This window comes from Coregonus lavaretus (genome assembly GCF_964263955.1).
Source record: "Coregonus lavaretus genome assembly, chromosome: 10".
In the NCBI taxonomy this organism is placed as follows: Eukaryota; Metazoa; Chordata; class Actinopteri; order Salmoniformes; family Salmonidae; genus Coregonus; species Coregonus lavaretus.
The window spans coordinates 40,464,795-40,490,437 of record NC_139997.1 but is presented as its reverse complement, the minus strand read 5'-3'; the positions used below and the strand labels follow the sequence as shown (position 1 = coordinate 40,490,437).

Genomic DNA, 25,643 nt, shown 5'->3' with positions numbered 1-25,643 from the left:
GAGCAGGAGTTTACATTCCTGAATTTGATGTGCAGATATGTAGAAGACTAACAGATGGACTGGTCTACTCTCTCTGTCTGTATGCTGAACAGTTGGCAATGGTAGTTGCTCTCCAGTGGGTGGAGGACACTCAACCTATTAGAATTGTATTATGCTCAGATTCTTTGTCTGTACTGTGTAGTTTATCCTCTGGTAACTCTAATATGAGTGATCTACTATTGGAGGCATTGACTCTATTATGGAGAATTGAGAAAGTGGTTGTAGTAGTGTGTTTCTGTTGGGTCCCAGCCCATTCAGGTGTGGGAGGGAATGGAATTGTACACCAAGTAGCCAAAAGGGCTTTAAACCAGATATAATGTATATTTGTGCTATATTGGGTAGAGGCTAAGATCATAGCCATTTTTATAGACGTGCAGAAGAGGTGGGACTCCCGAGCCCTAGGGTTGAGATTTATATGCCCTCCAAAGAAAGGTCAGTGGAACAAGATTCAAAAGGCGGAGGGGGGATGGGGCGTGGGTTTGTTAGAAGTTAGTAGGGCTCTTTCTTTTAATGTTCTTAGTAGTACAGGATTAGGTAGGAGGGTTTTGTTTATAGATGTTTATGTTGACCATTGACCATTGTTTTTGACCATACACTCCAGTACAGTAGGTGGCGGCATGCACCTTTAACGTCTGTTTGCAGACCGCCATAGAAGAAGAAGAAGTTGTAGCTTGAAACTAGCCACACACACCGCAGTTTGATGGTGGTTGCATCCAACATCTTAGCTAGCTACAGCAACATTTCATATTTGCAGGTAAATTCACCATACTTTGTAGATGTCTCATAATTTATGTTTGAATCATTAATATTATCTTGTAATAAAGTTACTATATTAGAATTAGCTAGCTAGTGAATTAGTTTGACGGCTAGTTTGCATAAGGCAACGTTAGCTTCGTAACGTTAGCTAGCAGATAGCCTATTTGAAGCTAGCTAGCTACTAGCTAACGTTAGCTAGTAACGTAATTAGCGGTCTCTTTGCAGAGTCATAAAACATTATACGCTTTTCATGCAAGTATCGAGTTATGTCTACTCTATAGATAGTATTGAGATGCTATAGATAGTATTGGACTAACATGTACTTATGTAGCTTTCCAGGTAGTTAGCAAAATAGCTAGCGTTAGCTAGCTAGCATTCTAACTTGCAAAAATGGAGACGCCAGGTGAGGCGCGCCAAAAGCAGCAACGTTGCCATAGCCAAGCTAGCTAGTGGTTGTCACTAGTTACCACAGCCACAGTCAAATGGCTATATCGTAAAAACTCGCTTTTTGGTCGTAAATCAAGGTTAGGGTTAGGCATAAGGTTAGCAGTGTGGTTAGGATTAGGTTTAAAATATGATTTTACCAGAAATTGTAGAAATAGGCGGGGTTTAGCCATAAATATAATGATGACATTGTGGCTGTGGTAACTACTGATGACCGCTGGCTAGCGAGTACCAAACTTTAGCTACATTGACCGAGCTAACTAACTAGATATATGCCTTCACGTGTGTGATCTCATGGTCTAGAATAGTGGAGCCACAATAACTACTTAGTGGAGCCACAATTAACTAGCTACTTGTGGCTGTAATTTCTCAAGCCTACCACCACATTTGATTGACATGAATACAACTGAAGCAAACCATTGTTTTTGTTGTTTCCTTTCTCTTCAATTGTAACTTTAGGTGCAGTATGGAACCCTCAGAGCATCCAGAAACCTCGGCCTCTTTTCAAATGGCCAATGAGAATGTACATCTAGACCTGCTATCCACACAGACTGATATGGACCTGTTTTCTGAGCACACTGACATGGGCCTGCTGCCTGCTCAGACTGATGTAGGCCTACTGTCTGCACAGAGTGATATGGACTTGCTGCCTGCTCAGACTGATGTAGACCTACTGTCTGCACAGAGTGATATGGACCTGCAGCCTGTACAGACGGATATGGAGGTGGCCTACACTGGCTCACTGGGAACAGAGGGACACAGTGGGGAGCAGCAGGCCCTTGACGAGTTGACAACCTTTCTCACCCAATCTGAAAGAGAGAGGCTGAAAACTCAGGACAGCTTGAGCATCCTGGGGGACCCAGACTCACTGGAACTGTCCAAAGCCCAGGTGGAGGACTTTTACAGCCGCACAGTCCTTCCAGAACCATCAGACTTTCAGGAACCCTCAGTCTTTCCAATTCCCTCCGTCCTTCCAGAGCCCTCCGTCCTTCCAGAATCCTCATACCTTCAAGAACCTTCAGGCTTCTCAGAATCCTCAGTCTATCCAGAACCCTCATACCTTTCAAAACCCTCAGACTTCCAAGAGCCCTCCAGCCCAGCCACAGGCCTCAGTCAGGATGAGTGGGGCAGGCAGGGTCACACAGAAGCCTGGTCAGAAATGGGAGCTGAGCCAGGGACAGACAGGCTGGAGGTCACCGTGGGAACTCCGACCGTAACTGGGACACAGATGCCAGAGACAGGAGAGGAGCAAATGGACATAGTGCATGAAGATCCCACTGCATCTGCTCAAGATGACGTTGATCCAAATATGCCTTCTATAGTCAGCGTAGAGAGTTCACACTCTGAGGATGGTCCAGGCAAAGAGGAAGCCTTATCATTCTATGGATTGGTGCCAAAGGTAGAAGGCACAGCAGAGAAAAAGAGTGAGAAAGAACAGCCAGTGGGGGGCAGTATGTCCCCACTATCATCCTGGGCCCAGCCATTGACACCAGGTGAAGGTGTGTGTAGTAAGGAACCGTTGTTTTTAGGCTCATAAGTTTATACATTTATGTAACATATAGAAGTCTCAGTGCCACAGAAATAGTTTGAGAATGATAAAGGGAAATGCAAAACTTGATTTAGGCATAATTACACATATTTGAGAAACGATTAGCAATCACTTCTTCAAATAGCCATGTCAGTTCACATAGTCTGCATCTCCTATGTCATGAACAGCCTTTAGTTACTGATGATCGATTGTGTTTGTTTCAGCTGAGGAACAACCTGAAACTGAGGTCGCCGTCGAGGATCCAAATAGTCAAAAGACTACGGTAAAAAAACAACTTTCCATTAATTCTAGACATTTTCTTTAAAAGTAAGTTAATTACTGTTAGTTACTCTTCTCATTTATTGTAGGGGAGAAAGAGAGGTCGTCGTAATCGTGGAGAAGTGAGGAAAAATACACAAAACATGTCTGATGGAGGTAAAACATCAGTTCTTTGTAAAGCTGCTTATGTTTAGCTAATTAATTTACCTCAGTCTCAACAACTATCATTATGTATGACTATTTGCCCAATTATATGATTATCACACTGCTCTAAATGCATTGTCTTCTGCTGCAGACCAGCTAACAGACAGCGGTTCTGACGATGCAGCTGATGATCCGAGGGACACAGACTTTGACCCCGCACGGTTTGGCCTCCGGCGTTCCACCAGGGTCTCCCAAAGGAGCCAGAGCACTCCGTCCCCCCGCCTCATTTCCCCGAAGCTGTCTGGTCCTGCCTCTACCCCTGCGTACACTCAGAGGTCTGGAGGACCCCCTCCACCCCGGCCGCCACCCCCTCGCCAGCCTACCAGGGTCCTCTGTGCCAACTGCAGTGGAATTCTGCAGAGCGGACAGACAGCCTACCAGCGCAGGGGTCAGCCTCAGCTATTCTGCAGCTCCACCTGCCTTAACTCCTTTGGCAAGAAAGCCCCCAAGAAAAAGCCCTGTGCTTTCTGTAAAAGGTAAGCTTCTCAATAGATATTCAATTAATGTGTTCTTAGTTTCTGCTATTCCTTCCAGGAAGGACAGTGGATTTATAACAAATTCCTCATGCTATTTCATAGTAAAGTAAGTGTTAACATTGTGCATTGTTTTGATCTCAACAATATTTGTGAAATGTACCTTAAGGTTTGTCTCTTCTATTTTAGGGACATGGGTAATAGAAAGGACACCATGCTTGCACAGGTTGGCCAGTCACAGGCCTTCCAAGAATTCTGCAACAGCACTTGTCTTTCCCTGTATGAGGCCCGGCTGGAGAAGGGCCCGACACATCCCCCCAAACCAAGTGCCCCTGCCCAAAGATGCAGTGTGTGCAACCTAATGCGTGAGGTACCAAAGCTTTGGCCATAACATTTTAGATTATGTGCTCCCAGCCAATTGGCTGCATGTTCAACTAAATAGTGTTAGGGTGTCTCAATAGGAGGAAACTCCAGTAGACAGTAGGATGATTATTTAAAGGCCCAGTGCAGTCAAAAACATGATTTCCCTCTGTTTTATATATATTTCCACACTATGAGGTTGGAATAATACTGTGAAATTGAGAAAAAAAACGATAATGTCCTTTTAGTGTAAGAGCTGTTTGAAAAGACTGCCTGAAATTACTGCCTATTTTGGTGGGATGGAGTTTTGGCCTGCCTTAGTTAGTGGCACTGAAAGCGTTTTAACTAATTTGCAGATCAGAATATCAGTAAAAAAAATATCAAATTCCCAGTTTATTCTTTAAAAAAACTACTTTAAAAATAGGTTCTATTTGACAGAAAATGCCATGACATAGAGTAAGGCATTGTTGGCAGAATAGACAGATGCAGTTCAATGCATGATCAATATAATTCACCAATACATTTCTTGGTAGCAACAAATATTGCTATCAGGTTGTACATCACAGCTGGCCTGGTACATTGTTTGCTTCCTCCAACCATTGGGGATGCACTGTTTCAGTTTCAATATGACTCAATATGTTGGACAAAAACAGACAAATGTAAGTAAGGCGAGGAATGTCAATACAATCAAACTAGCAAGGGCAATGATCACAAGTCAGTCATAAGTGGCTAATAGGCTAGCTTAACTATTTATGTTGCTATGTATTTATCAAGCTAAAAACGCGGAGCCTAACATTAGCTAGCTGCTGGGATGATGTTATGTCATTGGACAGTGGGCGAGTGGCCAACTTTTCCCCCCAATATCGTTTTTCTGTGGCTACAGCTAAAGATGCAGGTGTCATTTGGTTAGCTAGCAAGAAATGTAAATCACTTTGCTAGCTAGCAATGCTGAACTTGAACGACTGTTATCCACAGTTAGCATATCTCTTAGTTGTCAATCAAATGTATTTGGCATCGATCAAATGGGCGGGCAGGCAAGTTCCTATTTAGTTGTTAAAACGTGGGTTGGGACAAGCATGCATTGGCAGGCAAGCTGCAGAAGGGCGAGCAGGCTACTTTCCCCCTATCGTTTATCAGTGCACTACAAGCTGAAAAAGTTGGAGGGTTTATCTACTGTTCCCTCATTAGATTTTAGCTCAGCTCTCTGGCTGACATTAGTTGTTGATCTTGTTGTTTTTGATGTACATAGGCAACTGAGGGAGAGAGAGCCTACCTTTTCATGGTTGTTTGATCAGTAGGACTGTAAAGTTCCCAAATGTAAGAGGACTCCCGTGGTATTTACATATTTGCAGAAATCCATTCAGGTGTATTTTGTGGCTTTCTAATGAGCTAAATTCGTACTGTTGCTACTGCCTGTAAACACACAGTCCAGTTCAAAGTGAATGATGGCAGGCCCGTGTGGCAAATGGCTTATTTGCATATAGTCCTACTGTAGCTCTGATTGGCTATGGTGCACCAGTCTGTGGTAGAGTCCAGTCCTGGACAAGACACATGTTTTTATTAGGTTTTATTTACTGCAATGTCTATTACAGGGGTACTCAACTACTATTTGAGAAGGTCCAGTGACACAAATTTCCTAGGTGTCAAAAGTCTGGATGGATATCATCCTTTATCGGCGCTGTGGTACAGCGTAGTAACAAACATAGTCGTCTGCGACTTAGGAAACATGTTGTTATATTAACTGTACATTAAATTCATTAAATGAGATGCATCAACATTGCTGAAGAACAAAAGTGGTTGCATAATTGTCTATGCAAAAAGTGCACTGTGAACCATTGTACATTGGCCTTAAATTCAAAAATATATATTTAAATAAAATAAAGTGCATGTTTTCTGGAGAACAAAGGAGAGCTGGGAAGAAAAAAAAAATGAATGCACAGAACATCACTGTGGGCCATACAATATTCATGTAAAAGTCACTGTGCCTTGCCCTTGCATCAATGAGAGAAATTACACTTTGTCTCCTGCCAATGCTTTGAACTTTGGCGCAAATGGTGTGAGAGCAACGCTGAGACGCTGGTACAGGTGTTCATTGGTGAGCCTGGTGTGGTATTTGTTTTAATAAAGTTAATTGTGTAGAAGGCTGATTCACAGCTGTACAGTGGGGAAAAAAAGTATTTAGTCAGCCACCAATTATGCAAGTTCTCCCACTTAAAAAGATGAGAGGCCTGTAATTTTCATCATAGGTACACGTCAACTATGACAGACAAATTGAGGGAAAAAAATCCAGAAAATCACATTGTAGGATTTTTAATGAATTTATTTGCAAATTATGGTGGAAAATAAGTATTTGGTCACCTACAAACAAGCAAGATTTCTGGCTCTCACAGACCTGTAACTTCTTCTTTAAGAGGCTCCTCTGTCCTCCACTCGTTACCTGTATTAATGGCACCTGTTTGAACTTGTTATCAGTATAAAAGACACCTGTCCACAACCTCAAACAGTCACACTCCAAACTCCACTATGGCCAAGACCAAAGAGCTGTCAAAGGACACCAGAAACAAAATTGTAGACCTGCACCAGGCTGGGAAGACTGAATCTGCAATAGGTAAGCAGCTTGGTTTGAAGAAATCAACTGTGGGAGCAATTATTAGGAAATAGAAGACATACAAGACCACTGATAATCTCCCTCGATCTGGGGCTCCACGCAAGATCTCACACCGTGGGGTCAAAATGATCACAAGAACGGTGAGCAAAAATCCCAGAACCACACGGGGGGACCTAGTGAATGACCTGCAGAGAGCTGGGACCAAAGTAACAAAGCCTACCATCAGTAACACACTACGCCGCCAGGGACTCAAATCCTGCAGTGCCAGACGTGTCCCCCTGCTTAAGCCAGTACATGTCCAGGCCCGTCTGAAGTTTGCTAGAGTGCATTTGGATGATCCAGAAGAGGATTGGGAGAATGTCATATGGTCAGATGAAACCAAAATATAACCTTTTGGTAAAAACTCAACTCGTCGTGTTTGGAGGACAAAGAATGCTGAGTTGCATCCAAAGAACACCATACCTACTGTGAAGCATGGGGGTGGAAACATCATGCTTTGGGGCTGTTTTTCTGCAAAGGGACCAGGACGATCGATCCGTGTAAAGGAAAGAATGAATGGGGCCATGTATCGTGAGATTTTGAGTGAAAACCTCCTTCCATCAGCAAGGGCATTGAAGATGAAACGTGGCTGGGTCTTTCAGCATGACAATGATCCCAAACACACCGCCCGGGCAACGAAGGAGTGGCATTTCAAGGTCCTGGAGTGGCCTAGCCAGTCTCCAGATCTCAACCCCATAGAAAATCTTTGGAGGGAGTTGAAAGTCCGTGTTGCCCAGCGACAGCCCCAAAACATCACTGCTCTAGAGGAGATCTGCATGGAGGAATGGGCCAAAATACCAGCAACAGTGTGTGAAAACCTTGTGAAGACTTAAAGAAAACGTTTGACCTGTGTCATTGCCAACAAAGGGTATATAACAAAGTATTGAGAAACTTTTGTTATTGACCAAATACTTATTTTCCACCATAATTTGCAAATAAATTCATTAAAAATCCTACAATGTGATTTTCTGTAATTTCTTTTCCTCATTTTGTCTGTCATTGTTGACGTGTACCTATGATGAAAATTACAGGCCTCTCTCATTTTTTTAAGTGGGAGAACTTGCACAATTGGTGGCTGACTAAATACTTTCCCCCCCCCCACTGTATGTGGAGGCAGACATGGTCAGGATGTGTAGTGCCAGTTTGTTGAGAACAGGGACATCAACTGAAGGCACCATCTTTCCCCAGAAAGTGACAGGGTCACAATCGCCAGCCTGCTCTTTCAAAGCCACATTTTGTTGCAGCTCAATCAACTTCATTTGCAGTGATGCAACATCTACCCATTTGAAGATCTGTTTTGCTTCTTCTGACAACTTTGTCACATTTATGACCAAGAAGGGGTTCTGGATGAGCAGCAGCATTTCTCTCCCAACAGTGAAGTCATCAAAGCGAGCCTTGAAGTTATCCATCAGCTTCTGGATGAAATCAACATGGTTGGGAACATCATTGTCTCCCTGCGTTTGCATCAGAAGATTGGGGAAGTGGACAAGTTCTCCTTGGAGATCATTCTTGAAAGCTCAAATTTCTTCTAGAAAGCCTGAACTGCTGTTAGCATATCACACACTGTGCAACTGTTTCCATCTTCCAAAAACACAGAAAACTGAGTTGCCTTGTCACTCTTTTCCTCTGATAAGAAAGCTTTGATTTCCTCTTGAATGGCCCAAAAGCGTTCCAAAACCCTGCCTTTGCTGAGCCATCTGTCATTGTTGTGCAGTAGTAAGTCATCAAAACTGTCATTGGCCTCTGTCAGAATGCCTCGTAGCAGGCGGTGTTGTAGGGATGATGTTGATCAGTTTCATCATCGTTGTCATGACCTCGGAATATTGCTTTCCCAGACTGGCACACAGGACAGATTGATGGATGATGCAGTGATATGATGTCAGGTCAGGGTGGTCCTATTTCAAATGTGCAACCAGTCCCCTCCCTCTTCCTATCATGGCTGGAGCTCCATCTTTGGTGATGGAGACCACTGACTTCAGATCTATCCCCCTTTTTGTCAGCATCCCTTTGATGGCCTCATTGATATCCTCTCCCCGTGTGTGTGCTTCTAGATTAGTTGAGCCAGCCCAACAGCTCCTCACAGAATTCCTTCTTTGTTTCGTTATAAAATCTGACACACCAGAAGCTGTGCATTATCAGTGTTATCTGTTGATTCATCCACAGCTAATGAAATGCATGGTGCATTCTGAATGGCCTCATCAAGTTGTGAAGTGAAATCTTCCGCTAATATTTCAGTTCTCCTCATTGCTGTGGAATCTGACAGTGGGATCTGTTTGATATTTTCCCTGAGCTCATCTTTCTGTTTACCTTCCAGCAAGGTTTCAGTAACTTCACACATGCATTATTTTACCATCTCAGTGTCAGATTTGTTTTTTGGTGTGTTTTCCCAAAACCCAAGCTATCCTCAGTGAACACTGCACGTTGTTGGGCTGTCAGGTAATTGACAAGGACTTTGGTGGACCTCTCATATTGGGATTTGAGTTGGTTAATTTTGTTTGTTCTCACCTCCGTGTTCAGGGGATACATCTGATCGAATTTACTATGCCTGGTGTCATAATGGCACTTAACAGTGGCACTTTTCACGAGAGCTACGGACTGGCTGCATATCAGGTACATTGGTTTTGTGTTAGTTGCGGGGAGAATGAATACTGTTCCGTCCACTCGTCTTTGAATATACGGTTTTCATAGTCATGATAATTTTTTTATCAAGCCATATTAACAAAGATACTGGTAACTAAACTCATATCTGTGATTATTAACAGTTGAACCATGGTCAAATCTTTGTTTCTTTATGCCTCCTTGTTCCAAGGTTCCGCAGAGGATAATTGTGAAGGATATTTGAGGATATTGATGTGATTGGGTAAGACGCGGCCTCTTGTATTTGCATATAACCATGCAATTGGATTAGATTGGGCACTAGTAGAGGTGGGTGTTGCTTCGAGAGAGCGAGAAAGAGAGGTTACTGAGTTAAAGAGACCGCTGCGCCAGGTAGATTTAAAAAAAGCTGTCTAAACATAATTTATTGACTTTTCTATAACAAAATGCGATGTTGTCCGGCCCGGATTGAACCTTCCTCTGGGTCCGGACCGCGGCCCGCCAGTTGAGTTTGGCTAGTCTATTAATTGTCCAAACACACAGCTGCTTTCCCACTCTATATTGCTATAGAATGTTCACAAATGCCTTACTATACGTCATTAACAAACACAATGTATTAAAACGTGAAAATGACCATATCTAATTACTCCATTCTCAGAAAATGTAAAATATAAAAATAAAAGGCTTCATATTCTTCCTGGGGGTGTATATGAACAGATTTTAATATGATTTGATGTTGCTAAAATGCTGTCAGTTCCACATAAATAGACCAACAAGAGAGTTCCAAACCTCTGCCAAAACCAGCTAGTTTTCTGTTTTCCCCTCCCCACTCATGCCACTCCCAGACAGTCATATCAGCATTCTTGCTTGAGAAATTGCTCTTTGCTAAGAAGCAACAAAAAAACTAAGAAGCTGTTTCTTTTTGACCATTTTAATTGCAAACAATCACAGTAAGGTACTTAATTGTTACCTGAAAATTATTTGATATTGAGTTAAAAATGGCTACACTTCCACAATGCTTTGCTTATGGTTTAAAATGCTGTAGGCTGTTTTGTTAGTTATACATTAAATTGAAGCTATTTTAAAGACTGCAGCTTCTACTCTTGCAACAAGTCAACATTTTATGCTTACCTCGAAAAGCTGGCACCAGCCTTACCTATTCTGATTAGAGTTTCCCACACCATCTGTTAGTCATTTGTACAATAAAATGTATTAAAAATAAGTAGGCACTTTTTAATGCTAAGCACTGCAAAACCACACAATGATGTGATTATGGTATACATTCTTTAAAATATCCTTTGTGTTAGAAATGCTGGTCAGAGATCTGATCAGCACTCTTCAATTCAAGCTCAGTCGATATAGGGCAGCCCACCGAACACCTGTGCTAATGTGAAGTATTTGTCACGTCATGTGCTTTTCCCAGAAGTGAAAACAAAGAATCCCTAAACCCTAGTGACACACATTTCAATGTCACCTCATGTTGATATTTCATAATTGAAAACAAATGTTATGTGTGTAGCTGGATCTATGCTGTGATGATGGAGTCTGCATGAGGCAGGACTTCTGTCAAACTTTGAAATCCATATCGACAAGTTTATGCTGTTGTTGAGTCTGTTCGTATGCTATGAGCAGGCAGCAGAATAAATTATAGCCAACTGGTTGACTAATGGGAAATTAAAAATGATGGCGTTATTTGAAGGTAGGATTGTTAGAATTCAGCCCCGAGTTTCTTACATTTCTTCCCTCCTGCCTCAGATCAACCACGAGGTAACCATGGGGAACATGATTCACCTCATGTGCAGTGATGCCTGCTTCAACCGTTTCCGCGCTACCAAGGGCCTGAAGACCAGCTGCTGTGACGCGTGTGGCACCTACATCAACACCTTCACCTCCCGGGCTGAGTACCTACTGCATGAGGGACAGCAGAGGAGGTTCTGCAACTCCTCGTGTCTCAGGCTGTATAAGATGGTGGGTGAATCTCTCTTCTTGAATGTACAGTCTTGTAATATTGAGTGATAAGAGAGTGATTTGTCTGCTTAGAGTGTTTAACATCTGAACGGCTGCTGTGTTGTCTTTGATTTCAGAAAAACACTAAGGTGCTCTCATGCCAGTGGTGTAGGACTCTGTGTAAGAACTTTGACATGCTGTCTAAAGTGGATCAGTATGGCAAGACCAGACACTTCTGTTCTTTGTGCTGTATCGCCTCACATAAAGTTAAAACGTCTGGGGACACAGGTACCTTCTACTCTCCTTGGCTTGTTTACTACTGTATTAATTCACCTTTTCTTAATCTGAATGTTTTGACATGATGTCTGACTGTGAATGGCTCTTCACTACTACTACTACTAATCTGTTTCTTTTCCAGTGCCCAGTGAAGCCTGCAGTTCCTGCAAAAGAAGCCCCTCTGAACCTTACTACTGTAAAACAAATGAAGCCGTGTATGTCTTCTGTAGCCCTAGCTGTTGGAGCAAATTTCAGGTAGGATAAACCCATACCCTGAATAGAGTTGGGACAACACTACAACCTACAGTGTTTAACCTCTTAAGGATCGGACCCTTTTTTTTCTCAATTTTCGCCTAAAATGACATACCCAAATCTAACTGCCTGTAGCTCAGGACCTGAAGCAAGGATATGCATATTCTTGATACTATTTGAAAGGAAACACTTTGAAGTTTGTGGAAATGTGAAATTAATGTTGGAGAATATAACACATTAGATCTGGTAAAAGATAATACAAACAAAAAACATTTTTTTTAATCATCTTCGAAATGCAAGAGAAAGGCCACAATATAATATTGCAGTTTAGGCGCAATTTAGATTTTGGCCACTCGACGGCAGCAGTGTGTGTGTGTGTGTGTGTGTGCAAAGTTTCAGATTGATCTAGTGAGCCACTGCAATACTGGACTATTTTGTATCAAGTCTGCCCAAATGTGCCGAATTGGTCAATTGTTACTTTTTCAAGTACATAACTATAGAGAACATGCAAAAATGATATGGTAATACAAAATGTAAGTTTACACACTCCCAGGAATGTCATACATGATGGATCATTAGCTTATACACTAACTTTCACACATCTAGATGGCCGGGCGGGGTGGGTGTGGCGCCAGAGACAGCAGAGGTTCAAACTGTAGAACCCAGTTCCTACATTTGAATATAAAAATTGATTTTATTAAACAAAACTATGCTACATTTTATCTCTGGGACCCTTAGGATGACAAATCAGAGCAAGATTACTGAATGTAAGTACATTATTTACCTTCAGAGGTGAATGTACGAAACCAGTTGCCTAATGATACGTTTTTTATTGTTGTGCACTCTCCTCAAACAGCATGGTAGTTTTTCACTGTAATAGCTACTGTAACTTGGGACAGTGCAGTTAGATTAACAAGAATTTAAGCTTTCTGCCCATATAAGACATGTCTATGTCCTGGAAAGTTTGCTGTTACTTACAACAGTCATGCTAATCACATTAGCGCACGTTAGCTCAACCGTCCCGTATACGGGACACCGATCCCGTAGAGGTTAATCATGCCTACTCTCAAAGATTTGTAGAACATTTTTGCATTAAAACATCGTCTGACAGATGTTTATACAACACTTTGTTATTTTATGTGCATTTGTTTTAAACATTTTTAATGCCTCAGTTGTTCAACAACAACAAAAAAATGATTTTTGGTGATGGATTCTGAAAGTGATAAAAAAGAAACAGTTAATATTTACAGTGTGATGTACAGGCTTGGCCGTAGGTGCCTGTTAAGCAGAAAAATGCTAGTTAAAATGCACACCAAGCAGCTGCAGTGAGGAGCTCAGCCTCACTTCTGGAGCCCATTAAAATAAAAATCATCATAAAGCTCTTTAGTGTGGAGAGGGTCACCCTTTGAAAGCTTTCGCCTTTATTCTACAGAAAACCTATGAATTAGGGCTTGGTCTGTTTCTGCAAAACCCTCGCAATAAAATGTCTGAGAATGGGCTGAGACATTCTTGAGTCCCTCTTTGATACTAGTCCTGTGAGGTAGTTTTTTTTTTGCCTTGGCTTAATGTTTGCTGTTTATTCTCTTCTTGTTAAATCTCCAGTTTAAGAAATATACTCTTCTTCACAGAGCAACAGTCCCAATGGAGACATCTACTTCAACTGTCTCTCTTGTCATAACATGTTCAGTGGGGTACCAGAAATCTTAGACTGGCAGGTAATCCAAATTTGCCTTTTACATACTTGTTTTTTAGTTTACTAGTCTCAACATTGTGGCAAAAATGTTTTTTACGGCTGGTTTAGTGAAAACTGTTATTTTTTCAAGACTACTTCAATAAGAAGTACATCCATTATTATGTGTGGTCCTGTATGGCTCAGTTGGTAGAGAATGACGCTTGTTACACCAGGATTGAATATATTATTTTTTTTGCTTTCAGGACTCAATATATCAGTTCTGCTGTAAGGAGTGCTGTGAGGACTACAAGCGTCTGAATGGTGTGGTTTCTGTGTGTGAGCACTGCAACCAAGAGAAACTGCTGCATAAGAAGATAAAGTTCTCTGGGGTGGAGAAGACCTTCTGCAGTGACGGTTAGGATGATGCATGCATTTCTGTGCGCATTGTTATATGTAATAGATTGTTGGTTTACATGGAAACACTTTCCTGTGTGTCTAGGCAGAGACTTATGTTTGTCTGTTGTCTCTTTTTACCAAGGTTGCATACTACTGTACAAGCAAGACTTTGCTCAACAACTGGGCCTGTGCTGTATAACCTGTACATACTGTTCTCAGACCTGCTCACGGGCAGTCACAGAGGAACAGGATGGCAACACATGGGACTTCTGCAGCGAAGATTGTAAAAGCAAATACCTCCTGTGGTACCTGAAAGTATGTCCAAACAATAACAATTTCATATATACACCATGACCATATGACTGGCCCTGAAGTTTTAGATGGCTGCCGGTACACAGGCTGCATTCAGTTCACCCGCTTTCACTGTGAATAGTCTGTTGTATGTGGTAATATAGACATATTTGTTTGAGGAATGGTAGCTTCAGAATGTATGTGCTAAACTGCCAGAATATGGTTGTCATGACGTCATACATGACAGAATGAATCCAGAATATGCGTGATTTGCGATCAAATTATGTGTTAGCAGTGTCATATATTACCAGGCTACAATGTGTATTTTGAGCTATGTGTGTTCTCCTAGGAAGCACAGTGCCATGCCTGCAAGCGTCAAGGGGAGCTCCTGGAGACCATCCACTGGAGGGGAGAGATCCAACACTACTGTGACCAGCCGTGCCTCCTGCACTTCTACAGCCAACAGAACCAGCCCAACCTAGACACCAAGCAGGGCCCTGGGAGCCTGCTCAGCAGTGCGTTAGCTTCACGTACACCAATACATGCATGCAAACAATACCCACACTTAGTTTTTCATAAACCCAATCCATACATGGGAATAGTTTTTTCTATGTGCGCTTTGTTGTAATATAATCGTTCAACGTTTGATTTTCACTGTTTAACATAATGTTACAGAGTTAGTGCTATTGCTTTTGTGATTTCCCTTAAATCTGTATATGTTAGTCTCAGTAATTGGCTATTAAACTTCTATATGTTTACTGGACTTACAGGTCATTCCCCAGAGTCTACACCTCCCCCTGTAGCTACAAAGACAAGTGAAGTAAGTGTGCTTTTTGACTTGATGCTCTAAAAGGTGGGGGGGAAATGCAACCGAAAGGACACACAAATGCATTTGATCATGGCTTTTACCACACAAACAAATGTATTCTCTGCTTGAAAAAAACTTCATTGGATTTTGAAATAAAGCTAAGAGCTACTTTTCTCTATAAAACTTATGCTGAGTGAACGTCCAAACATTTATTTTTGTCAATTTTTCTGTTATTTCAGGCCACAGGAAGAGGGCTGAAGAGGACTGTAGCCAAGCCTGCTCCTCCCTTCACTCTACCTCTCTCCCAAAGGAACAAATCCTCCATGTGTAAACCCATGATGGCCACTACTGGTGTCGCATGTAAACCTGAGATGAAGTCCCAGAGTTGCCAGACAGGTAATGGCGAACGTAAACCCATGTCCATTTTTATAGACTGGTTGGCTGACAACATCACGAAAATGATGCGCCCGCATCGATGTGGCCGGAAGGCGTGCGTTATGATTCTGAACGATCAGATAGCTAGCAACAATGACAAGAAGCTGCCAAGTGGGGAGTCGTAGGTGGCTCGTTTCAGACCATTGTAGACTATATGACCAAAAGTATGTGGACATCTGCTTGTCGAACATGTCATTCCAAAATCATGGACATTAATATGGAGTTGGTCCCCCTTTTGCTGCTATAACAACCTCCACTCTTCTGGGAAGGCTTTCCACTAGATGTTGGAACATTGCTGCGGGGACTTGCTTCCATTCAGCCACAAGAGCATTAGTGAGGTCGGGCACTGATGTTGGGCGATTAGGCCTGGCTCGCAGTTGGCGTTCCAATTCATCCCAAAGGTGTTAGATTGGGTTGAGGTCAGGGCTCTGTGCAGACCAGTCAAGTTCTTCCACACAGATTTCAACAAACCATTTCTGTATGGACCTCGCTTTGTGCATGGGGGCATTGTCATGATGAAACGGGAAAGGGCCTTCCCCAAACTGTTGCCACAAAGTTGGAAGCACAGAATTGTCTCTGTAGCGTTAAGATTTCCCTGGAACTAAGGGGCCTAGCCTGAACCATGGAAAAACAGCCCCAGACCATTATACCTCCTCCACCAAACTTTGCATTCGGGCAGGTAGTGTTCTCCTGGCATCCGCCAAACCCAGATTTGTCCGTCAGACTGCCAGATGGTGAAGCGTGATTCATCACTCCAGAGTCCAATGGCGGCAAGCTTTACACCACTCCAGCCGATGCTTGGCATTGCACATGGTGATCTTAGGTTTGTGCGTGTGGCAGCTCTGCCATGGAAACCCATTTCATGAAGCTCCCAACAAACGGTTATTGTGCTGACGTTGCTTCCAGAGGCAGTTTGGAACTCTAGTGAGTGTTGCAACCGAGGACAGATGATTTTTACACGCTTCAGCAGTTGGCAGTCCCGTTCTGTGAGCTTGTGTAGCCTACCACTTCGCGGCTGAGCCGTTGTTGCTCCTAGAAGTTTCCACTTCACAATTACAGCACTTACAGTTGACCGGGGCAGCTCTAGCAGGGCAGAAATTTGACGAACTGACTTGTTGGAAAGGTGGCATCCTATGACGGTGCCACGTTGTAAGTAACTGAGCTCTTCAGTAAGGCCATTCTACTGCCAATGTTTGTCTATGGAGATTGCATGGCTGTGTGCTCGATTTTATACACTTGTCAGCAACGGGTGTGGCTGAAATAGCCAAATCCACTAAATTAAAGGGGTGTCCACATACTTCTGTATATATAGTGTATCTTATTGATAACATGTCTTGTTTTGACTGATGTAGTGTCTATTCTAATATGGCTAAAATTCTCTAGCTCGCTAACCAACAACTGTAACGATGTAGTTGAGACAACAAGTGCTCATTGCAAATGTATGTTTTCAATAAACATTTGGACACTAAATATAGTTTATATAGTCAATTCTAAGCCAACCCTGTCTGTTTTGCCCCATAGTTGCTCACACATCACTTTTGTTTCTAAACAACCAACCCGTCTATGGGACTCACTGGTTAGTCTAACACTATATTTAATATTATTTCATATGTGTTTAATATTTAAGTTATTTTCTTTAAGAATCAATAGGTCTGTATCATTGATTTATAAGTCCAAAAATGGATGTAGCAACTAAGGATTCGCGTTTTAAACAAAACATCCCTATTCGTATGCTAAGAGCTTTATGTTAAATCAGGCCAACAATTATAATTAGCAGTTGCAAAAAAAGCACCTTCATGGTTTTAATAAATATTGTCTGTTTCAGATGATTTCTTGCAGTCCCCACCTGTGGTGTTGCCTGTCCCTGTGCCTGTGTTTGTTCCTGTACCTTTGAATATGTACTGTCAGTACACTCCCATACCAATGGCCCTGCCGCTGCCGGTGAGTTGGTTTTGTCTAGGACCTGTTGAGTATTGTGCAAAATTTACTCTAGGCTTATCGTCATTAATTTCGAGTCTAGAGTAACTCTTAGTTTCCACCCAAACTTGTTCCTTATGGGTGCCTACACACTGCTGCAATAATGTCTGGTTCTCTAGAGGGACTGTCTGCTTATTGTTTTGCTCTTTATTCTCTGTTAGCTCCCTGTCCCCATGTTCCTACCTGTCACACTGGATCATATCGATAAACTTGTGGAATACATAAATGACCTGAAACTCCAGATCCCGTCTGATCCACTGGAGGCTGACATTCTGGCCATGGCAGACATGATAGCAGAGGAGAATAAAGGCAAGGGCTCCTCGGCTCTCTCTCTCTCTTCTTAGTCAACTTGCCATTGGTATTCTATATATAATTATTGTAACTATATGATGGTTATATGTGTTTATTTAGATCTGGACAGTGATCAGAGGGACTGCAGCTTATTTGATTCTACATCCCAAGATGACATCCTCTCCATGGCTGTCAATATGGCTGATGTACTGACTGAGCCAGGCCAAGACCCAGTAGATGAGCTCACCAAAGGTAGGTTCAAGCTTTATAATATGTAATGTCTAATGCAGGGGTATCCAACAGGTCAATCGTGAGCTACCAGTAGCTCGCAGCCCACCTGTGAGTAGCTCGCCAAACAATTCTGAAAGTACATGCATTTTTCACGTGTTCCACCGCAAACTGTCATAAACAAATCTCACAAGTATCAAGACACCGCAAGCTCCTTGCTACTATCAATGCAACATTTACATTATCCCACCCCTGGTGAGCCGCTATTTGCTTAAAAAGACAAACCTAACACAATACCTGCCAATTAATTTCTAGCAATATTGCCACTGTCTGTGTGGTGCGTGCGTTTGTCTATCACTCAGTGTGTAGCCAGATGATGTGATACCGTCTTGAGGGTTGAACAAAATACTTTCCCCAAAACCTTCTCAATTAAATGTTAACTGCAGAGCAGGCTTACCTGGCAGAAATATATCATGAGTAAGTATGTCATTTGTATTTGTTATTTGCAAACTTTGCCATGAAATGAGCAGCAGCCGTACAGAACCATCCTAGACCGGCACATTCCTCACTCGCTAGATGCGCAATTAAAGGGCCAGATGCGCAATTACACTCAATCCAAATGTATTACTTTTCTTCCAGACCTAAAAATTTTCTTCTGATGTGATTTAAGCATTGACATGGACTCCGAACATCCATTTCATTGTTTTCTTTGAACAATTGTAATTTTCAGAGTGAAAACAAAAAAATATATAAAACCAGGAAAAAGGAAACTGAGAGAACATAATTTGGGAAACTATAAAACAGAATTTGTAGATTTGTATAGGACAGACACTTCAAAACCTTATTCATTATGATTCTTTTTTTGGCTGTCCTTTTTGCCATTTATGAATGTGTTATTCAATGTGTTTCTCTGGGCTATAGTAGTAAAGGCCAAATTCAATATTTTATCAAATAGATTTTTGATTAAAAAAATTATTCCTAAAGGGGTCTCAAAATTCCGAATCCAATAGCTAAATTATCCATGTTTTGACCGTCTTAAAAACAATTCCATATGTTAGCTTAGTAGAACCCCGCCCCCACGACTTACAGGACCTGGGGAAGAGTTGCAGGGGAGGAGAGAACAATGTGCCTATTTGAAAGCTAGGGGGAAAAATAGTAGCTTGCAACATGTTTCATTTTTTAAGTTGTTTTAATGCTATAAAAGGTTGAAGACCCCTGATCTAATGTGTAGTTTGCTTTGCCGTCTGAGATGTGTAAACGTACACTATAATTGCACACACTCTCAACAGTCTATGATATATATTTTGTGTCCCTTATCATTTGTGCTCTTTAGCTTCCCTGGACCTGAACCCCAATGTTGATTTCCTCTTTGACTGTGGGATGCCGCCACATGCTACTTCAACAGAGCAGAGCTCCGACGTCGCTGTTCAGAAGGTATAATTAAACACAGCCTACAATACGTGTATTCTGTCTGTCTTTTATAGACCTTACTTTACTTTCATTTTGTATTGAATTAAATAGTGTCAGAAAAGCGTCAACTTATGTGAGCGACACAGTGGAATCACATGGGATAAAACTGGCACAAACATGAGATGTCTTAGTGTCAGACTTACCGGAGACCAGTGGTCATGTTCTGCGTACTTAGACAGGTGCAACAGGGTCACAAAGGTGAAATGGTTGAAAAACAAATATATCCCTGGTGGAAGGCAGGCAGGCATGGTCCCCAACACACGGCTCATGTAACATAAGGCAACAGTCACCAAACCTACAAGATGGACTGCTTACTAATGAAAAGTGTCCTTCTTAAAACGAGAGTATTTGACATATATACTGAGAAATTTACTTTCGCGCTTTGGTGGTCTCTTGGACCAGACAACGTGTTAATGATCATTCCACATGTAGAATTTATGTAATGGGTGCACTCGAAGAGAATATGAATAACTAACTAACCAACTACAGTAACTAGCCCTTAACAGGTCATAGCAGTGTGATGTCTAATATAGGCTTTGTGTCACAGGGTCCCAAGCGTCAGGCCATGTCAGAGATGACCCTGCACGATCCCCTGGACAGTCAGCCTCTCGGCGCTGGTTTGAACAGCTCCCTTGGGGTCAAAGCCTGGAGGTCATGGGCCCAAAGCAAGCACTCGGACGCTGACTACAGAAAACGTAAAATATCTCTTGAATGGAACTTTAAATGTACCCATCTTTGATAGTTCTCCTTTGAGTTTGATAGATCTCCTGTGAGTAAAATGGGCAGTAATGTTTCAATGTAATCCTGATAATAAAGTGCCTGTTATTTTCTCCCATATAGAGAAACCATTAGACCTTCTCTTGTGCAGTCCTGAGGAACTGAACCATGGCCTGTCGCAGTTTGTCCAAGACATTGTTCATCCTAGAGGACCATGCTACAAGCCTGACAGTGTATTTTACCTCTGTCTAGGGATTCAACAGGTAAATCCCAATTTCATCATGGTTTCAGTCTTGTAGTTAATATTTGCAACTTGTTGAAGAGTCCCTTATTAAAATCTTAAGTGATTTTATTTTTTAGAAAATGTCTATTTTGTTTACACGGTGTGTTCAACTTAAACATTTGATCACAGTGGTCTTGTATATTTTCCAGTATCTCCTTGAGAACAACCGGATGGTGAATATATTCACAGACCAGTTATATGTCACCTTCGCTGAGGAGCTGAATAAGATTGTCAGCCATTGGCTGCCTTCTATGTCACCTAACGGTGAGTTCATATTTCTATTTATTTTCACACATTTTGTGTATGTGTTGTATTTGGGGTGTAAATAATGTATTTGTGTGTGTTTGGGTGCAGGTGCTCTCAGTTCTCGTGTCCAGGAGGAGCACCTGTGGGAGTGTAAACAGCTGGGTGTGTACTCTCCCTTTGTCCTGCTCAACACCCTCATGTTCTTCAACACCAAGTACTTTGGTCTGACCACTGTGGAGCAGCACCTCCAGCTCTCCTTCTCTACAGTCACGCGCCAGGCCAAGAGGAGGTCTACACCACATGGCATGGTCAAGTCATCTAGTGTCTGCTACCACCCCAAATCACATCACAAGAGAACAAGTAAAGGTGAGAGTTTGTGTGCCACTAGCTAGGTTTCCATCTAATTGATGACAGATTTTCATGTGAATATTATAACATCCTCATAGAGAAAATATATGCATTTTCCCACCAGTGGTGTGTTTCCACCAAACAGACTTGTTGCAGATAAGTCAGTGCGTGATGACTTAGTGGGGGCTCCCGGGGGCTCCCGAGTGGCGCAGTGGTCTAAGGCACTACATCTCAGTGCTTGAGGCGTCACTACAGACCCCCTGGTTCGATTCCAGGCTGTATCACAACCGGCCGTGATTGGGAGTCTCATAGGGCGACGCACAATTGGCCCAGCGTCTTCCGGGTTTGGCCGGTGTAGGCCGTCATTGTAAATAAGAATTTGTTCTTAACTGACTTGCCTAGTTAAATAAAGGTAAAAAAAATAAAATAATACAATGTACTTTTTCGCTTAAGTTTTCATGTACCGAATAAAAATCAAAAGTTCTATGTGTTTCCATCGAATTTTCAACTCTGTGCCTACTCTGGTCTTGGCATGTGCACTCTAGCCAACAGCTGGCAGATACAGTGTGTGGGTAGGCTAGTCTACATGGTGAGATTATTATTATTTGTCAAACGGCAGTCAAGCATCGATCATGTCACCAGAATAAGACCCTCGATATTTATTGGAAAGGAGCATCAAGATCGACGTGCACTTTCACCACCCTGTGAAATTCATCATAACGTTGCGTGACTCCAAGTTTACTTCGATATGATGGTTATTATATCAATATTTACGCATAAATGAGTTTCCACCACAATTTCTCGCATAATTCATTATACCGACATAACAAAGATCCCACCATGTCAAATGGACAAATGATCTGTCATCATTTATAAAATTGTACCGAAACTACCTGTTTCCATCACAGCTGTGGTGATTATTTTATTGTTTTACAGTATGACTTGACACGCTTAAAAACTGGATGGGGAAATGTGGTTAGTGTACCAAGTCACATCACAACATTAGCGTTCATTTGTATTTTCCATGTCTGAGATTGGTTTTGGTATAAGAAAGCCCAGTGCATGAGAAGTGTCAGTATGCGCTGTAGCCCAATGGAAGATTGGCTAGTTGTCATTCCCAGTAATGAGAGATTGAGTTGCTTTGGGTCATGGGTCATGACCCCAGCCTGGGGGGGAAGCAGGTCACCTATCTTGAGTTGTACCACCTTTCAGCTGAATGACAGGGGGGCTGACCAGGGCTAGAAAATGGAGTCATTACATGAATATCTACAACTAGGTGAAATTAAATCTTTGAGTTCATATTTAGAATGTTTGAAAGTCTAGTATAGAGTTATGAGGTCCAGTTTAGTGGTAAGAATGTATTTTTCAAAACATCCTAAAAATACTGTACTTGTAGATATAATATGCTATTCCCAACAAAACATATTTTCAACTCCAGTAATTTATATAATTTGGATGTATACTTGACCAAGGCGTGGTAGGGTCTTTGCCTTTATCTGCTAAGGAATGATAGGAGTTGACATGTCTTAAAGTAACTCTTAGAGCCTGGGTTTTTCTTATCATTAACTCCCCTTATCACTACAGTGTTTTTAAAATGCAATTAGATGATGGTGATGGGTAATTCTCTTAGGCAGGGACCACCACTCCTAAACATGGTGCATCTGACCCCAAAGAGCTTCCATTGAAGATAAATTAGTAAAAACCGTTAAACTAGCTTCCGGCGATCAAATAACATGGTGCCAATGAGTTGGACTGCCTGGAGTATAACACTGCAATGCCTGTGAAATTGTCCTGGTGCCAGTTGTTTATTTATAACATATAGGCTAGCCTAGACCCACACCTCCATCCTACTCAGTGTTTCTCTGTTTACTGGCATGTTCTGACTGAAACATAATCACGTGTTTTAACGTAGGTCTATTTTGAACTCGGCCCGACCATTCTCTGGATATCAGTGTCACTAGCTAGATTTCTCAGTGGCTTTGTAGGTCAGTTTGAAATTGATCAGTTTGGTACTATTGTGGTTTTATGCTGACGTATAAAATAAATGATTTTAGGGTGACATCACCTGTTGACAGTTTGTGTTCTATGAGTGCTTGTCTTAAATATTACAAATAACAGTGAGAGACCTGTTGATGTAGGAGAAGGAAGTTGTTTGCCCCCTTCCCCCCCGGTTGGTCCATACTGCTATTCTCAGTGTGTCGGACGGCTATTTATACCACAGAGTGGAGTTCTTTGAAGAGCTGCTCTCAGCATGGGAGGTGTACCATGGTATGTGTCTTAGAACTGGCCCTGGCCATACACACTACAAACACCAACCCCTGGCCTGTCACTGTTTGCCAAGGGAAAACCAGGAAGCTAAAAGGAGCTGTGGAGCAACTCGGAGTCGTGCAACATGATATACTAGTAGAGAATCTCTGACTGAATGTCTGAAAAGTGTTTTAGATGTAGCTAGTGGCACAATAAATAAAGTCTAAAGTCCATATATCAACGTTGGATAAAACATGTGGGCTTGTGACCTTCATGATATCCAAAAGTACCTTTTTGTAGGAAAGACCATTTCAAAATAATATTCATTTTATTAACCTTTTATAGTATGAAAGACAGTGACAAAAAAAACTAAACTGTTCCCCATAACTGTCTGGCCATCAGCTTAATCCGTTTAGCTTGGCCCTAACTGTAGCCAAGTGTTAAAATAAACACCAATGGGTCAGTCAGACAGTGAAGTGAGCCTGTACTCTGTTCTGTTTACACACAGAGGGCGGCTTGGGAAAGAGGAAACGGGATGAGCCTTCTGAGCTGGAGCAACAAGAGAACCGGTTGAACCCTCTCAGATGCCCCGTCAAATTCTTTGAGTTCTACCTCTCCAAATGGTAAGCAATGTGGACTGGCCAGGTATGCACAGCAGCGTTTAAAACGCCAGTTGAAGGCCTTGGACTATCCCTGAATTTGTTTAATACATTGGAATGAATAAATTAAACCGTACAATTTCCTTTCTTAGATTCACATATGGTGTCTGTCTTTGTGTTCTTACAGCTCTGATGGTGTGCGGAGCAGCTGCAGTGCATTCTACCTGCAGCCGGAGAGCACATGTATGGCTGAGAGTCCTCGCTGGTATTCTGACATCCCCATGGACAAGGGCAGGCTGGGAATTATGCTCAACAGGATCCTGGCTCTCAAGGATGTCTATGACGAGCACCCGGGACAGGGAGACATGGACTGAAAGCCACGCAACAAGTTTATATAGTGTACATTGCTGATGTGGAAGCCGCTAGCACAAGGGATGACGGGCATAAGTTACTTTTTCAATTTTTTTATTTAGTCATTTAGACGCTCTTATCCAGAGTGACTTACAGTAGGGAGTGCATACGTTTTCGTACTGGTCCCCCGTGTGAATCGAACCCTCAACCCTGGCGTTGTAAGCACCATGCTCTACCAACTGAGCCACACAGGACCCACAACCCTGGCATTGTACTAACTACAATGCCTTTGGTTGTCCCATGGTTGTTAAGTCACCCCTACACAAATAGTTCAGTGAGCATTTCCCCTATAGAATTACCATTGTAGCTAGATCTGTATAGAAACTATATTAGCACTGCAGTATACCACCCTCAGTTCAGATAATGTATTTGGAACGCTTAGGTACTTTGGGCACTGTCAACGACAACTAGTTGAAACGTCTGTGGTTCGTATTGGAAACCCATATATTTGTTTGTTATGAAGTGTACAGAACAGCTGTATAAAAGTCATTTACTTTAGTTCATAAAACCATTTAATTGACACTGAATTTAACCCCCTATGCTAGCCTCACTGGATTTTTTTTTCATTCAAAAGCTTAATGTTCATACACTGATAATATAAACAATAATGTTCAACTTAAACACTTTAAATCTGTGTTTACCATGTGGCCAGTGAGGTGGAAACCATTTATTGCTGCCAGAGATGTTCACATGTACAGTATCAAGAAACTCAGTCATGGCAGTCCTTTTACTTCATAGCTAATGTGTATATATATTGCCCTTCATTTAAGAATTTCTTATTGTTACAATCATATAACCAACTGTTCATTAAACCACACAAAAGAAGCCTAACTTCATGATATCTTTTTATTTTAAACTTTTTGATCCTGCTTAGATTGTATTGTCTTTCATTTACAAACTAGTACGGTTTAATGCATTTTCTGTCCTGAATGTCTTGAGAAAAGTTGATAATGTACTATAAAGTTTATTTTCTGTCTTTTTCTAATTGAAGGAATCAAGAATGAATGTCTTGTACAAATTCTTCATAAACAACAATTCACTATTCATGGTTGTAAAATCAATCAAATGCATGCTGCATCTTAACTTTCTGGTGGGTAGTCTGTGCCCAAAGCATTACACAGACGAGCAATTGCTTTGGCATTATTTCCAGTCAGAATAATCAACATGTGTTCATAAGGAAACAACTTGTCTTGGAACACATTGAAATATTATACTGCGCATGGCAAATGTTTGACTGATGAGAGAGAACCTCCAACAGTTGCTGTTTGCGTGCCCAAGCTAACTAATTTATTAAGCTTTGGACTTCAATTGGCCTCGGTCTCTTTGCATACAGACTCGCTGGCAACCCTCTCCAGTTAGCGATATGGCACTTGTCCAGGGAGTACCCTTTACCTCTGGGAGTTGTGCGAGTCAGACTTGGGTCT

General features: G+C 41.9%; 1 protein-coding gene across 1 annotated transcript; it reads left to right on the top strand.

The window, feature by feature from the left end:
• Positions 1 to 730: 730 nt before the first annotated feature.
• On the top strand, positions 731 to 25,264 carry LOC311135949 (zinc finger MYM-type protein 3-like). The gene is made up of 25 exons (XM_084169991.1): positions 731 to 793; positions 1,699 to 2,738; positions 2,992 to 3,050; positions 3,136 to 3,202; positions 3,342 to 3,726; positions 3,913 to 4,093; positions 11,081 to 11,293; positions 11,410 to 11,560; positions 11,691 to 11,803; positions 13,429 to 13,515; positions 13,736 to 13,886; positions 14,011 to 14,183; positions 14,509 to 14,674; positions 14,930 to 14,979; positions 15,207 to 15,363; positions 17,228 to 17,343; positions 17,541 to 17,688; positions 17,791 to 17,922; positions 19,232 to 19,332; positions 19,916 to 20,063; positions 20,209 to 20,348; positions 20,518 to 20,632; positions 20,723 to 20,980; positions 23,718 to 23,832; positions 23,996 to 25,264. Exons 2-25 carry the CDS (start codon positions 1,706 to 1,708, stop codon positions 24,180 to 24,182), a joined length of 4,446 nt encoding a protein of 1,481 aa, XP_084026117.1. The 5' UTR covers positions 731 to 793; positions 1,699 to 1,705; the 3' UTR covers positions 24,183 to 25,264.
• The last annotated feature ends 379 nt before the right edge of the window (positions 25,265 to 25,643 follow it).

Bases quoted from the DNA above. Each gene is read 5' to 3' on its own strand.
- LOC311135949 (XM_084169991.1), top strand. From the start codon at position 1,706: ATGGAACCCTCAGAGCATCCAGAAACCTCGGCCTCTTTTCAAATGGCC. The intron at 3,727-3,912 runs GTAAGCTTCTCA...CTTCTATTTTAG, and splicing joins CCCTGTGCTTTCTGTAAAAG to GGACATGGGTAATAGAAAGG. The intron at 20,633-20,722 runs GTGAGTTCATAT...GTTTGGGTGCAG, and splicing joins GCCTTCTATGTCACCTAACG to GTGCTCTCAGTTCTCGTGTC.